Source organism: Cebidichthys violaceus, unplaced genomic scaffold (genome assembly GCF_023349555.1).
Source record: "Cebidichthys violaceus isolate CVI_PGR_0920_01 unplaced genomic scaffold, fCebVio1.0.p SCAF_3, whole genome shotgun sequence".
Taxonomy (NCBI): Eukaryota; Metazoa; Chordata; class Actinopteri; order Perciformes; family Stichaeidae; genus Cebidichthys; species Cebidichthys violaceus.
The window spans coordinates 6869167-6880249 of NW_027176483.1; the positions used below are offsets into that span (position 1 = coordinate 6869167).

At 40.8% G+C, this 11083-nt stretch overlaps 1 protein-coding gene across 1 annotated transcript; it reads left to right on the forward strand.

Moving 5' to 3' along the window:
- hsp90b1 (heat shock protein 90, beta (grp94), member 1) lies at positions 1-7294 on the forward strand. The gene is made up of 18 exons (XM_068723786.1): positions 1-151; positions 644-746; positions 1082-1223; positions 2059-2175; positions 2275-2606; positions 2827-2938; positions 3049-3180; positions 4020-4136; positions 4239-4376; positions 4488-4565; positions 4669-4734; positions 5030-5299; positions 5429-5674; positions 5779-5915; positions 6040-6118; positions 6344-6499; positions 6778-6891; positions 7017-7294. Exons 1-18 carry the CDS (start codon positions 103-105, stop codon positions 7041-7043), a joined length of 2415 nt encoding a protein of 804 aa, XP_068579887.1. The 5' UTR covers positions 1-102; the 3' UTR covers positions 7044-7294.
- The last annotated feature ends 3789 nt before the right edge of the window (positions 7295-11083 follow it).

Genomic DNA, 11083 nt, shown 5'->3' on the forward strand with positions numbered 1-11083 from the left:
GCTCGCCCGTCTCTCTTGTTAAGGCTGTGCTACGTGCACTTATCTCCCGGCTTTTGTTTCAGGACCTGAAGACACACATCGTCATTCACGCTGAACCGCAACATGAGACGAGTTTGGGTGATAGGTCTGCTTTGCGCACTCGTTGCCTTTGGTGAGTACCAGTAATATCTTTGCTACATTGTCTCACTTTTTTATGACCCAACATTGTAGCCAACGTTAGCCAGTGAGCTAACGTTGGTGTGAACTTGTGTTGGTGCTTCTCTGCTCATTCGTGACCGGAGCCATTTGGGCTGAATTTTGCCCAAATGTTAATGATACACAGCGTGATAGATTGGGCTTCAACACATGTGGTGTTGTAGAAACGCTAGTGTGCAATATTTTGAATTCCAGAAGTATCTATTAGAAACACAATGTAACGTTATGTTAAAGCAGGTTGATGCTAGCTAACATCCCCATTAAATCATTTATATTGTGTCATGTACAGCCATATTCTGGCTCATTAATTCATCCTACTCAACATTACATCTGACTTATTTCATGATTTCGATCACGACTTCGCCAAGCCTCATTCTAAATGATCTGAAGTGCTGTATATTTCTTCCGATACTAATATAATATCTATTTGTTTTAATCCCCCTGGCAGCTGCTGTTAAGGCAGAGGATGAAGTTGATGTCGATGGGACGGTTGAGGAGGACTTTGGTAAAAGCAGAGATGGCTCCAGAACAGATGATGAGGTGGTGCAGAGGTAGGTGTCACTTTGAATACCTTTTTTTCAGAATGTGCCTGTTGAGTGAACACTGTGGTTGTCCCTATCAAAGAAAAAGGTCGACTAAACCTAGAGTTAACAGCACAAGGTCAACATGACCATGCTTGTGCACACAAACGCTCACAGCGTGATCTTGAGATCCGCAACCGTTGATGCACATCTGTCATTTAAGACGGGGGAATCCTGTGTGTCTCTGCTTTTAACTTGGATACTGATCCCTAGAGGCGAGAACGGATTTGTTTTTCTGTTGGCAACTATGATTTGTTGTTGTGCTTTTCCCTGATTTTCACGTGTGTGCGTCTGTCTATCCCCAGAGAGGAGGAGGCTATCCAGCTGGATGGCTTGAATGCAGCTCAGATCAAGGAAATCAGAGACAAGTCGGAAAAACACGCTTTTCAGGCTGAAGTCAACCGTATGATGAAGCTGATTATCAACTCCCTCTACAAGAACAAGGAGGTGAGCGAGAATAAAGAACCTCCTGATGTACAAGCGCTGGTGTTGCAACACGATTCTGTTGATTTACTTTTATCAGAGAGGTGTTAATTCAACAATGGGTTCATTGTTGAGGTCATAGTTGGTGGTATATTAAATTGTGTATCCATCTGTAATATTCTTTCCCCCTCATGTTTAAAAATAGAGTGGGCATATTATTAAACACCTCAATAAATTTAAGTCCAGTACAATACTACTAAAAGCTACCACCTCAATAATATACATACTTAATTAATACATCTCTGACAGTATCAATCAAAACTGATCTTTAATATCTTTTATATAAATAGAATTTATTGTTATTGGATTGCATTAGATTTTACAGATGTTCCTCATAAAGTGGCCACTGTGTATGAAACAATATTTTGAATGAAGTACAAGAAACTCCTCCTAGCCTGTAATTTGACTGAATTGCCATTTTTAGTTCACTTCAATGAAATACTTAAGGCAGCGTGGAGCAACAAATTCAATATGAAAATCAACATTATTAAAAACAGCACCCACACAATTTTACGGTATTCAGTTGTGAACAAATATTCCAGCCTCTCTGTATCGGAAATATTGAACCGTTACCATCAGCTGCCACTGAATGAACAAACTGGGTAACATTGTGTAACAAGTATTAAGTCTCAGCTGCTGAGTGTCTGTCAGCCAACATCACTCACTGTTTGAGGTCTCGGGGAGTCCGTGTGTCTCGTGGTTGAACTACTGGGCAGGAATATTGTGTTATTATAATGATATGTCTTACAGACCTCTTCAGGGAAGGTTGAAATAATAATAATGTTTGCTTCTGTTTCAGATCTTCCTTAGGGAGCTGATTTCCAACGCCTCGGACGCTCTGGATAAGATCCGCTTGTTGTCTCTTACCAATGACGAGGCAATGGCCTCCAACGAGGAGCTGACCATCAAAATAAAAGTATGCACAAGAACGACTTGCTGTACGATGCAGTCTTCCTTGGTCATGTCTATAGTTCTTGCTCTGTTGTTAACTTGATTGTATTGTTCCTGTCTCCAGTCCGATAAGGAGAAGAACATGCTCCACATCACTGACACTGGTATTGGAATGACAAAAGAGGACCTGGTGAAGAACTTGGGCACCATCGCCAAGTCTGGCACCAGCGAGTTCCTCAACAAGATGAACGAAATGCAGACCGAGGACCAGTCGACCTCGGAGCTTATTGGCCAGTTTGGTGTGGGATTCTACTCTGCTTTCCTCATTGCTGACAAAGTCATTGTGACGTCCAAACACAACAATGACACCCAGCACATCTGGGAGTCCGACTCTAATCAGTTCTCTGTCATTGAGGACCCCCGCGGGGACACGCTGGGCAGAGGAACCACCATCACGTGGGTTTTACATTTTGTTTTTAGTTATCTTAAAGTCACCTGCAGCAAATGTAGCTACTTCTTTTAGAATAATAAACTGCTGTTAGTTGTATTGGTCTTCACACAAATACTATAACACCTACTCAACTAGACCTTGAATGCTGTTTTCCTGTTACGACTCTACTCTCAAATGTTGGAATAGTATTATAATTAAATCATCCCCATCTTTTTCTAACATCAGACTGGTCCTGAAAGAGGAGGCCTCAGACTACCTGGAGCTGGAGACCATCAAGAACCTCGTCAAGAAATACTCCCAGTTCATCAACTTCCCCATCTACGTTTGGGCCAGTAAGGTGACTACTTGAGACGCTTCCTCCCCCGCTGTGACTCAGACTTCATCCCAGCACACTGTTATGAAACTGACGTATGAAATTGCATAATTTCTTTCCCTCAACATGCTCAGACTGAGACAGTTGAGGAGCCCATCGAGGAAGATGCTGAAGCAGCAGAGGAACCAGAGAAAGAGGCTGCTGAAGAGGAGGCAGAGGTAGAGGAGGAAGAGGAGGAGGACAAAGACAAGCCCAAGACAAAGAAGGTAGGAAGTTCATATAGGGATGACTGTTATTAGTTAAATGAAATCAGAGATGTCCCTGACAGAGAATTTAAATAGTTAAATCTGATTGGTCAAGTCTTCTCAAAGCCGTGTCATGTCTTTTTGATTTCTTGCTCATTGATTCACTTCTGTTTAAGCTGCATGTATCTATAGACGAATAGTAAACACATTGTTGGCTGAGATGCATTTTACGATCACTGAGCTGTTTCAGAATAACAGGTGTGTGTGTGTGGGTGGGGTACTGACATGGAGATCAATAGACAGTTTGTTATCCTGCTTGTGTTTCGTGGTTATAAATAGAACTTATGGTCCAAATTCCCTTTTACCCATTGTAGCCGTCCAGACAGTCAATGGGGAGAGAAATACAAGCCGCAAATGGCTGTTTCTGTGCGCCTCCTTGTAGAGACTGTTCATAAATTAAAAATATATCTAGTGCTTTGATAGTACGTTCTTATGTGAGTGTTCTGATTAATAAATGTAGGCCTATTCTTTGATGTTGAGATAGCCGTGTTATTTATGAATGACGACTAATCCTTTTTGTTTCATTACCACATTTACCCGTCACTGAGGCTATTCGACCATGAGATTAACAATCGAATCAGGCTCCTTAGATTCAGGAATAGTCAACTATTCGGGGTCACCCCCCAAAAAAAAAAACAATTCTGAAAGATTTTAGTAAAAATCAATTTCGTACTATATACTTTGATCAAATGGTGGCAGTAAAACATGCATGATTATGCCCTAGACTAAGTTGATGCCATTTAGTTTGGACATATTGCCTAAATAATTTGATCTGACACTTTTCTTCTTGTTTGTTGTAGGTTGAGAAGACTGTGTGGGACTGGGAATTGATGAACGATATCAAGCCCATCTGGCAGAGACCAGCTAAGGAGGTCGAGGAGGATGAGTACAACGCTTTCTACAAGACGTTCTCTAAGGTAGGCGCCTGAACAGTAGCGCGTCGTCAAACATCCACGCAGTTTGTGTGCTCAACCTGTTTCATGTTGTTTAATTAAAACTATGTTTCTCGCTTTTAACAGGACAGCGACAACCCTCTGGCCCACATCCACTTCACGGCTGAGGGGGAGGTCACCTTCCGATCCATCCTGTTTGTGCCCACTTCAGCTCCCCGCGGCCTGTTTGACGAGTATGGCTCCAAGAAGAACGACTACATCAAGGTATTTCCCTCGACCAAGTATGCATTTTTAAGGCATTGTGTTGTCCTTTTATAGAAGGATAATCAGGAGTTCCCTCAACTCTGTTGCTAAATGACTTTCTTTCTGTCACAGCTGTTTGTCAGGAGAGTTTTCATCACAGACGACTTCAACGACATGATGCCCAAGTACCTGAACTTCGTCAAGGGAGTGGTGAGTGATTGCTAACTCTCCCTGAGACACAGACATGTGCTCATATAAACTGTTTGGTCTTTTCCTAAGTATCACTGTGATTGATGAAAATGTATTTGGCTAGGTTGACTCTGATGACCTTCCCCTGAATGTGTCAAGAGAGACTCTGCAGCAACACAAACTGCTCAAGGTGAGCTTCACATCTGACATTTATACAAAACCATCTAAATCCCAATTGTTTGTTCTTAAACTGTTGAAACACTTCTTACTCTTTACTGACAAAAAGATGATTGATAAGCAGGCAGGAAAGGAACCTTATTTGTACAGCACATTTCAAAACGGAAGTCAGAAAGTGTTTTACAGGAAGGAGAAAGGGGAAGAGAGAACAAAGTAATCATGAAATAAAGTTGTAAAGAATAAGAAATATTAAACTAAATTATAAAGGGAAAGTGACAGAAGATGTGATCCTTTCTGTCTCCATTCAGGTGATCCGCAAGAAGCTGGTGCGTAAGACTTTGGACATGATCAAGAAGATCGCAGAGGAGCATTACAACGATAAGTTCTGGAAGGAGTTTGGAACCAACATCAAGCTGGGTGTCATTGAGGATCACTCCAACAGGACCCGTCTGGCCAAGCTGCTGCGCTTCGTGACCTCCAACAGCGACTCAGCGGTGACCAGCCTGGAGCAATACGTGGAGCGCATGAAGGAGAAGCAGGACAAGATCTACTTCATGGCTGGCACCAGCAGGAAGGAGGTGAGTAGCTGTGTTCCTATTGGTTTGAAATGCTTAATTATGTCAAGGCATGCTGGAATTACACTTAGACGATGTAAAATCAACTTTATCACGCTGGAATTGCTCATCTGTCCTGTTTTCCCTCTGCAGGCGGAGTCTTCTCCCTTCGTGGAGAGGCTGCTGAAGAAAGGCTACGAGGTGATCTACCTGACGGAGCCGGTGGATGAGTACTGCATCCAGGCGCTGCCCGAGTTTGACGGAAAACGCTTCCAGAACGTCGCAAAGGAGGGTGTCAAATTTGACGAGAGTGACAAGACCAAGGAGAAGAGGGAGGCCCTGGAGAAGGAGTATGAACCTCTCACCACTTGGCTGAAGGACAAGCCCCTGAAGGACATGGTAGAGAATTATTTTGTAATATTCATGACATGGGGGCGATACATTTTAAAGTTATGTCTGCTCCATCAGTCGTATTATTTAATACGATGCTGTCTTTCCCACAGATTGAGAAGGCGATCGTCTCTCAGAGGCTAACAAACTCACCCTGCGCTTTGGTTGCCAGTCAATACGGCTGGTCAGGAAACATGGAGAGGATCATGAAGGCACAGGCTTACCAGACAGGAAAGGACATTTCCACAAAGTGAGTTATGATCCTGTGCTTTTCAGCAATGTTGATGCTCATTATCACGGTTGTAAATTGCAAAGGTGGAACATGTTGACTGTTTACTGAGGTTATGTACCAATTCCCCTCCTCTCTTCTTCAGCTATTATGCTAGCCAGAAGAAAACATTAGAAATCAACCCCAAACATCCTCTCATCAAGCAGATGCTTAACAAAGTCAATGTAAGTCTGTCCACTGTCACATGTTTTACTCATTTTAATGATGCCAATAAATGTAATTTGAATTGTATTATAATGCTTTTGTAAAATGAGGTTAGATCTGCTGTTTTGTAAAGGTTTGTTACCCCCTAAAATGTCAGCAATAGGTTTTAGTGCAGCATTTCTGAACTTGAAATGGACCAATCAGAACAGAGAACTGATCCTTCTCTTTCCCTTCATGTCTGTCAGGATGACAGCGAGGACCAGACTGCGTCAGATCTGGCCGTGGTTCTGTTCGAGACGGCTACGCTGCGCTCCGGCTACCAACTGGCCGACACAAAGGCTTATGGAGAGAGGATAGAGCGCATGCTCCGACTCAGCATGAATGTAGCTCTCGATGAACAGGCAAGTTGATGCCAGCAGCCACATTTCTACTTTGGAAACATTCATATAGCAAAGTTTTCACTTTAGGTGTACATGTGTCAAGTCAGTCTTATATCTGGCTTGTTCAAACAGGGTTATTTCATTGTAGCTGCACTTTCCTTTTTTGTAGTATTTTCTGACTTAACATTTTAGGCCTCCGAACCTCCCTTAGGTTTCCCAGTTGGGTCATTTTAAGTGCGCTCAGTGATGGTTGAAGATTGTTGTGGTGCTATGTTGAAAATTATTTGACTATTCCACAGATCGAAGAAGAGCCTGAGGAGGAGCCTGAGGAGGAGCCTGAGGAGGAGCCAGCCGAGGACGACTCTGAAGATAAAGAAGAAATTGTAGATGATGATGAAGAAGATAAGGAAACGGTGAGAACACTTAAAATTCTGTGGCGTCTTGGCGGTGTAAAGAAATCAGATGATAGAGTATTTGTTCTGGGGGCAGTTTCTTCATAACTTTAATTTTATTTTTTATATTTTTTTTTCTCTTGCAGGCGAGATCGGCCAAAATTGAACTGTGAAGCACTGAATGAAGAGGGTGAAACGATAGAGCTGGAATTGGATTTGAGTCTTGTTCCAGCGACACTGGTCAACATCGTCATGGGTGGGGTCCCTGGGTTGGGTTTTTTTAAAGGCGAACATTGTTTGTTTTTGTTGGTTTATTTTTTATTACATTCCTCATGACTGTAAATTTGTTAATATTTAACTGACCTGTTTATGGAAAGAAGCGATCCTGTCTCTTGATCGAAATAAATGTTTCCTGGAAAGAGGACACATGGTGTTTGTTTGGTGATGTTGGCATTACACAAGTAACTGAAAGGAAGTTGCTTTGACTTTAAAGCAGGTGAAAAACATTATTTTGTAGATGAAGGCTAAGTGGAGAGCAGGGCAGCCTTTCAATCAGAGGGTCGGCGGTTCGATCCCCGGCTTCTGCGCTGCTCATGTCAATGTGTCCTTGAGCAAGACACTTAACCCCAAAATTGCTCCCGTAGCTGTGTCTACGGTGTGTAGATAGATGCTGAATTGTAAGTCGCTTTGGATAAAAGCGTCTAAGTGACTGTAATGTAATGTCTATCCCTTGTCATTCACACACATCCCCACACTCAATATAAGGTGCATCGAGCTAAGTTAAAAATAATTGTTTGTCCATGAGCACTTTGAGTTTGTCAACGTGACGAAAGTCAACCAAATCATGAAGTTCAGATTGCAAAATCAATCGATATGCCGAGGTAAACTGCCAAAACACTGAACCATACAAAGGCCTAAACCGAGAAAAGAAGCGGTTTACTGTATGTCAACTCGGCCAACAAAAGAAATTCAATTTCCTGCAAAACTCAAAGCAGGTTTCACACAGATCACCTGAGGTGAAAACCTTGAATCAACCCGGTGCCACAGAGTTTGGTTGAAACATCAAATAGTCTTGGAAGATTTCTCAAAACTGCAGTAAGCGATTCATCTGGTACCGCCTCCACTCCGGTCCCTTATTCCATCCACTGTACACGTCCTGAACAGGGAACACATTCAGCCTTGATGTCTTCTACTGTATACATTACCCATGATACCGTGCTACTGCTGGCTCTCCTGCCTACCTGCTGGACCGTTGATGTGCGTGTCGCTCTTCACCTGATGCCAACCTAGAGAACAGAATTAGAAATCTAAATTGACATATTTTACAATTTTATAAAAAAAACATTTGTAATGCTTCTCATCTCTGCTGGCATAATACTAAAAAGAGAAAAAAATATTGTCCACCCAAAAAAGTCAAATTTCTGATTAGATCCCATCCTCGTCGCCATTTGTGGTGGAAAAAAAATATTTTTAACCTTCCGTGTGAGCAATAACTGAGATGAGAAAACTCTTAAATATAAAAATATTGAACAGAAACTAATAATTCAGCTGAATGCATAGAGCTCTTTCCTCACGGATGGTTCGGAGATCTAACAAGGAATTGTATAACAAAGTATAATATGCACATTATCTCGCAACACCCCCCCCCCCTCGCAGATGTTCTCTGCCTGCAGATGCATCCACCAAGGCCGAGTTCCCAGCCTTGGTATTGTTATTGCAGGAAGAGGGTTAGACATGAAAATACATTCGATATAACATTTATTATTTGGGTTTAAATGAATATATGCAGGTTTAAGCCATACAAGTTATAACTAAGAACGGTATGATAAATCTCTCCAACAGTATTCATGTTGCATCTTTTATGTGATACTTTGAGATAAAAATGTTAACCCTCCATGGAATCTCCTGAATAGTAACAATGTTGCCCACTTCATCCTGCAATGATCTTATGAATTGCTTGTTTCACCGGATTTCAGCTCACTCGTGAGATTCTGTGATTTGACTGCAGGAATCGGGTGTTTCCTTTGTTAAACCGACCACCTGGCAAACACCAGAATGATGCATTAGAGTTGATGTATGTAAAGAGAAAATATCACAGTTTAATGTATTTTAGCAATGTATTACAATGCCATGCCCAGTAGGTGGCACAGTTACCCAAATCTTGAAAATCTGAATGGCACTATGTGTTTATAAGAAAGAAGACAAACGTGTTAATGTAGGACAGTATGACACTCATTGTCAGTTTATTAGGTACAACTAATGCAGTCAATTACAACGGTCCTGCTATCCTCCCCTCATGAAGGTTAGAAATGTTACACTGTGACAGACATGTCTAATATTTTCTACAAATGTCAGTTTGTTTTATTAGATCAATGCTATAACTTAAAGTCGTTTTTCAATTTCTGACTGCTATGTTTTCAGACAAAAATTCTGTCTTCACACAGTCTCCAAATCAGCAACATTATTATTATATAATTGAGGAAAAACACCTCTTTGTTTTTAAGTGTTTTATTATTTATTTTTTTACAGCCTCACAATCTTAGTCATGTTATCACAATTTAAGATACATGAGCAGGTTTTTTTCCGCAATTTATTTGGGGATAAAAACTGAATGATCAGGAATTGAATGTATCACACACAAGTAGTTATAAGTAGTTCAGTCTGATGACGTACATTTGTGTTATAAACAAGCTAAGACCTCTAACACCGCTAAGTAAACCACATACTTTACTATTCATCCTTTCCTTATTGCATTTTCAAAATGACAACCTAATTGCAACCTAAGGACGATTCAGAAATTATTTCCACTTTGAAGTGTAATCATTTCGTAGCTTCCAGCTGCATTGGTCTGTTAAGAAGCATTCAACAATAACAATCTTCAGGATATACGATTCAGAGAGCAGTGCTGATGCACGGTGCTTCTTCTCTATTTGCAACTGTCTCTGATGTCTTCTCACTGCAGCTACCATGATGGGACACATGAGAGAGCTAGCAGCACTCGCACCACGGACTTGCTCCCATATGTTCGCTTGAGTGAGAAAATGTTGTGCTTTCTTAATATAGAGTGACAGATATGGGCCAAAGCAGGGGGAAGGGTCTCATAGCCGAGCCATGGAGGGCTGACGACCAAGGCAGATAATAGCTGTGCTCTTTGGGTAGATTTCTTCTGTCAAGTGATTCCCTGCTGCTAACCTGTAGAACTATTTCTTCATCTCCTTTTGCTCTTTTACAAATTCCGATACAGAATGATAAGAAATAAAAATAAAGTGAGAAAGTGTAAAGGAATGTCTAGTTTCTTAAAAAAGTTCTCTCTCTAACTCATAATTACTTAGTATTTGTGAAACCCAAATGACCGCATTGTCACAGCGTTTCCATGTAAAAGACTCACCATAGATGTTCATATGAACTGTGTTGACTATCATGTTTTAATTCATAATCAGGTTTATTATAATAGGGTTTCACATACAAGGACATTGCCTTGGTGTAATTGGAGCTTTCTTGCAACATACAGTATATGCCTGGGAGTCACAATGTTCTCAAAGGTCCCATGACATTAGAATATGCATCATATGTATTAATTTTTCTCCCTCTGGAACAAGAAGTAGGGCCTAAACTAATGGTGCTATTAAAGGGACAGTCCCTCTACAATGAGCCTTTGTCTTATGGCCATTAATTACTGTATAAATGTAATGAATAGTAGGAATTAAGCTGGATACCTGTACAAATGCAAGACTGATTTTCACATTACAGGTTATAATGTTTACATGTCATTGTAAATTAATGATCATATTTATTCATCTATGATGGCACCTTTTTATTTTATTTTACTATTTTTCTGTATTTTTTTAAACACATTTATCTATTGTATTTCTTAGATATTTTTTAATTTTTATCATACTTATTGATCTATGATAGCACCCTTTTTTGCTGTATTTATTAATTTTTTCTTTATTCTATATGCCTATTTCATTCATTCAGTGAGACATTATCTGTGAAAATAAACATAGATGTGTTGGCCACACAAACAATACATTCCTACTTGACCTCAGACATAATACGCACGGACTTTTGATATCTCATCTCTCAGTGAAAATCGATCTCTGACTGATACACCCGAGGGTTTCTCTTCCCCATCATTTGTATTTTGCGACTGACTGCAGTTTCTGCGCTGCTGCTGCTCATACGCAATCCCTGGATAGGTGGTTGCCATGGA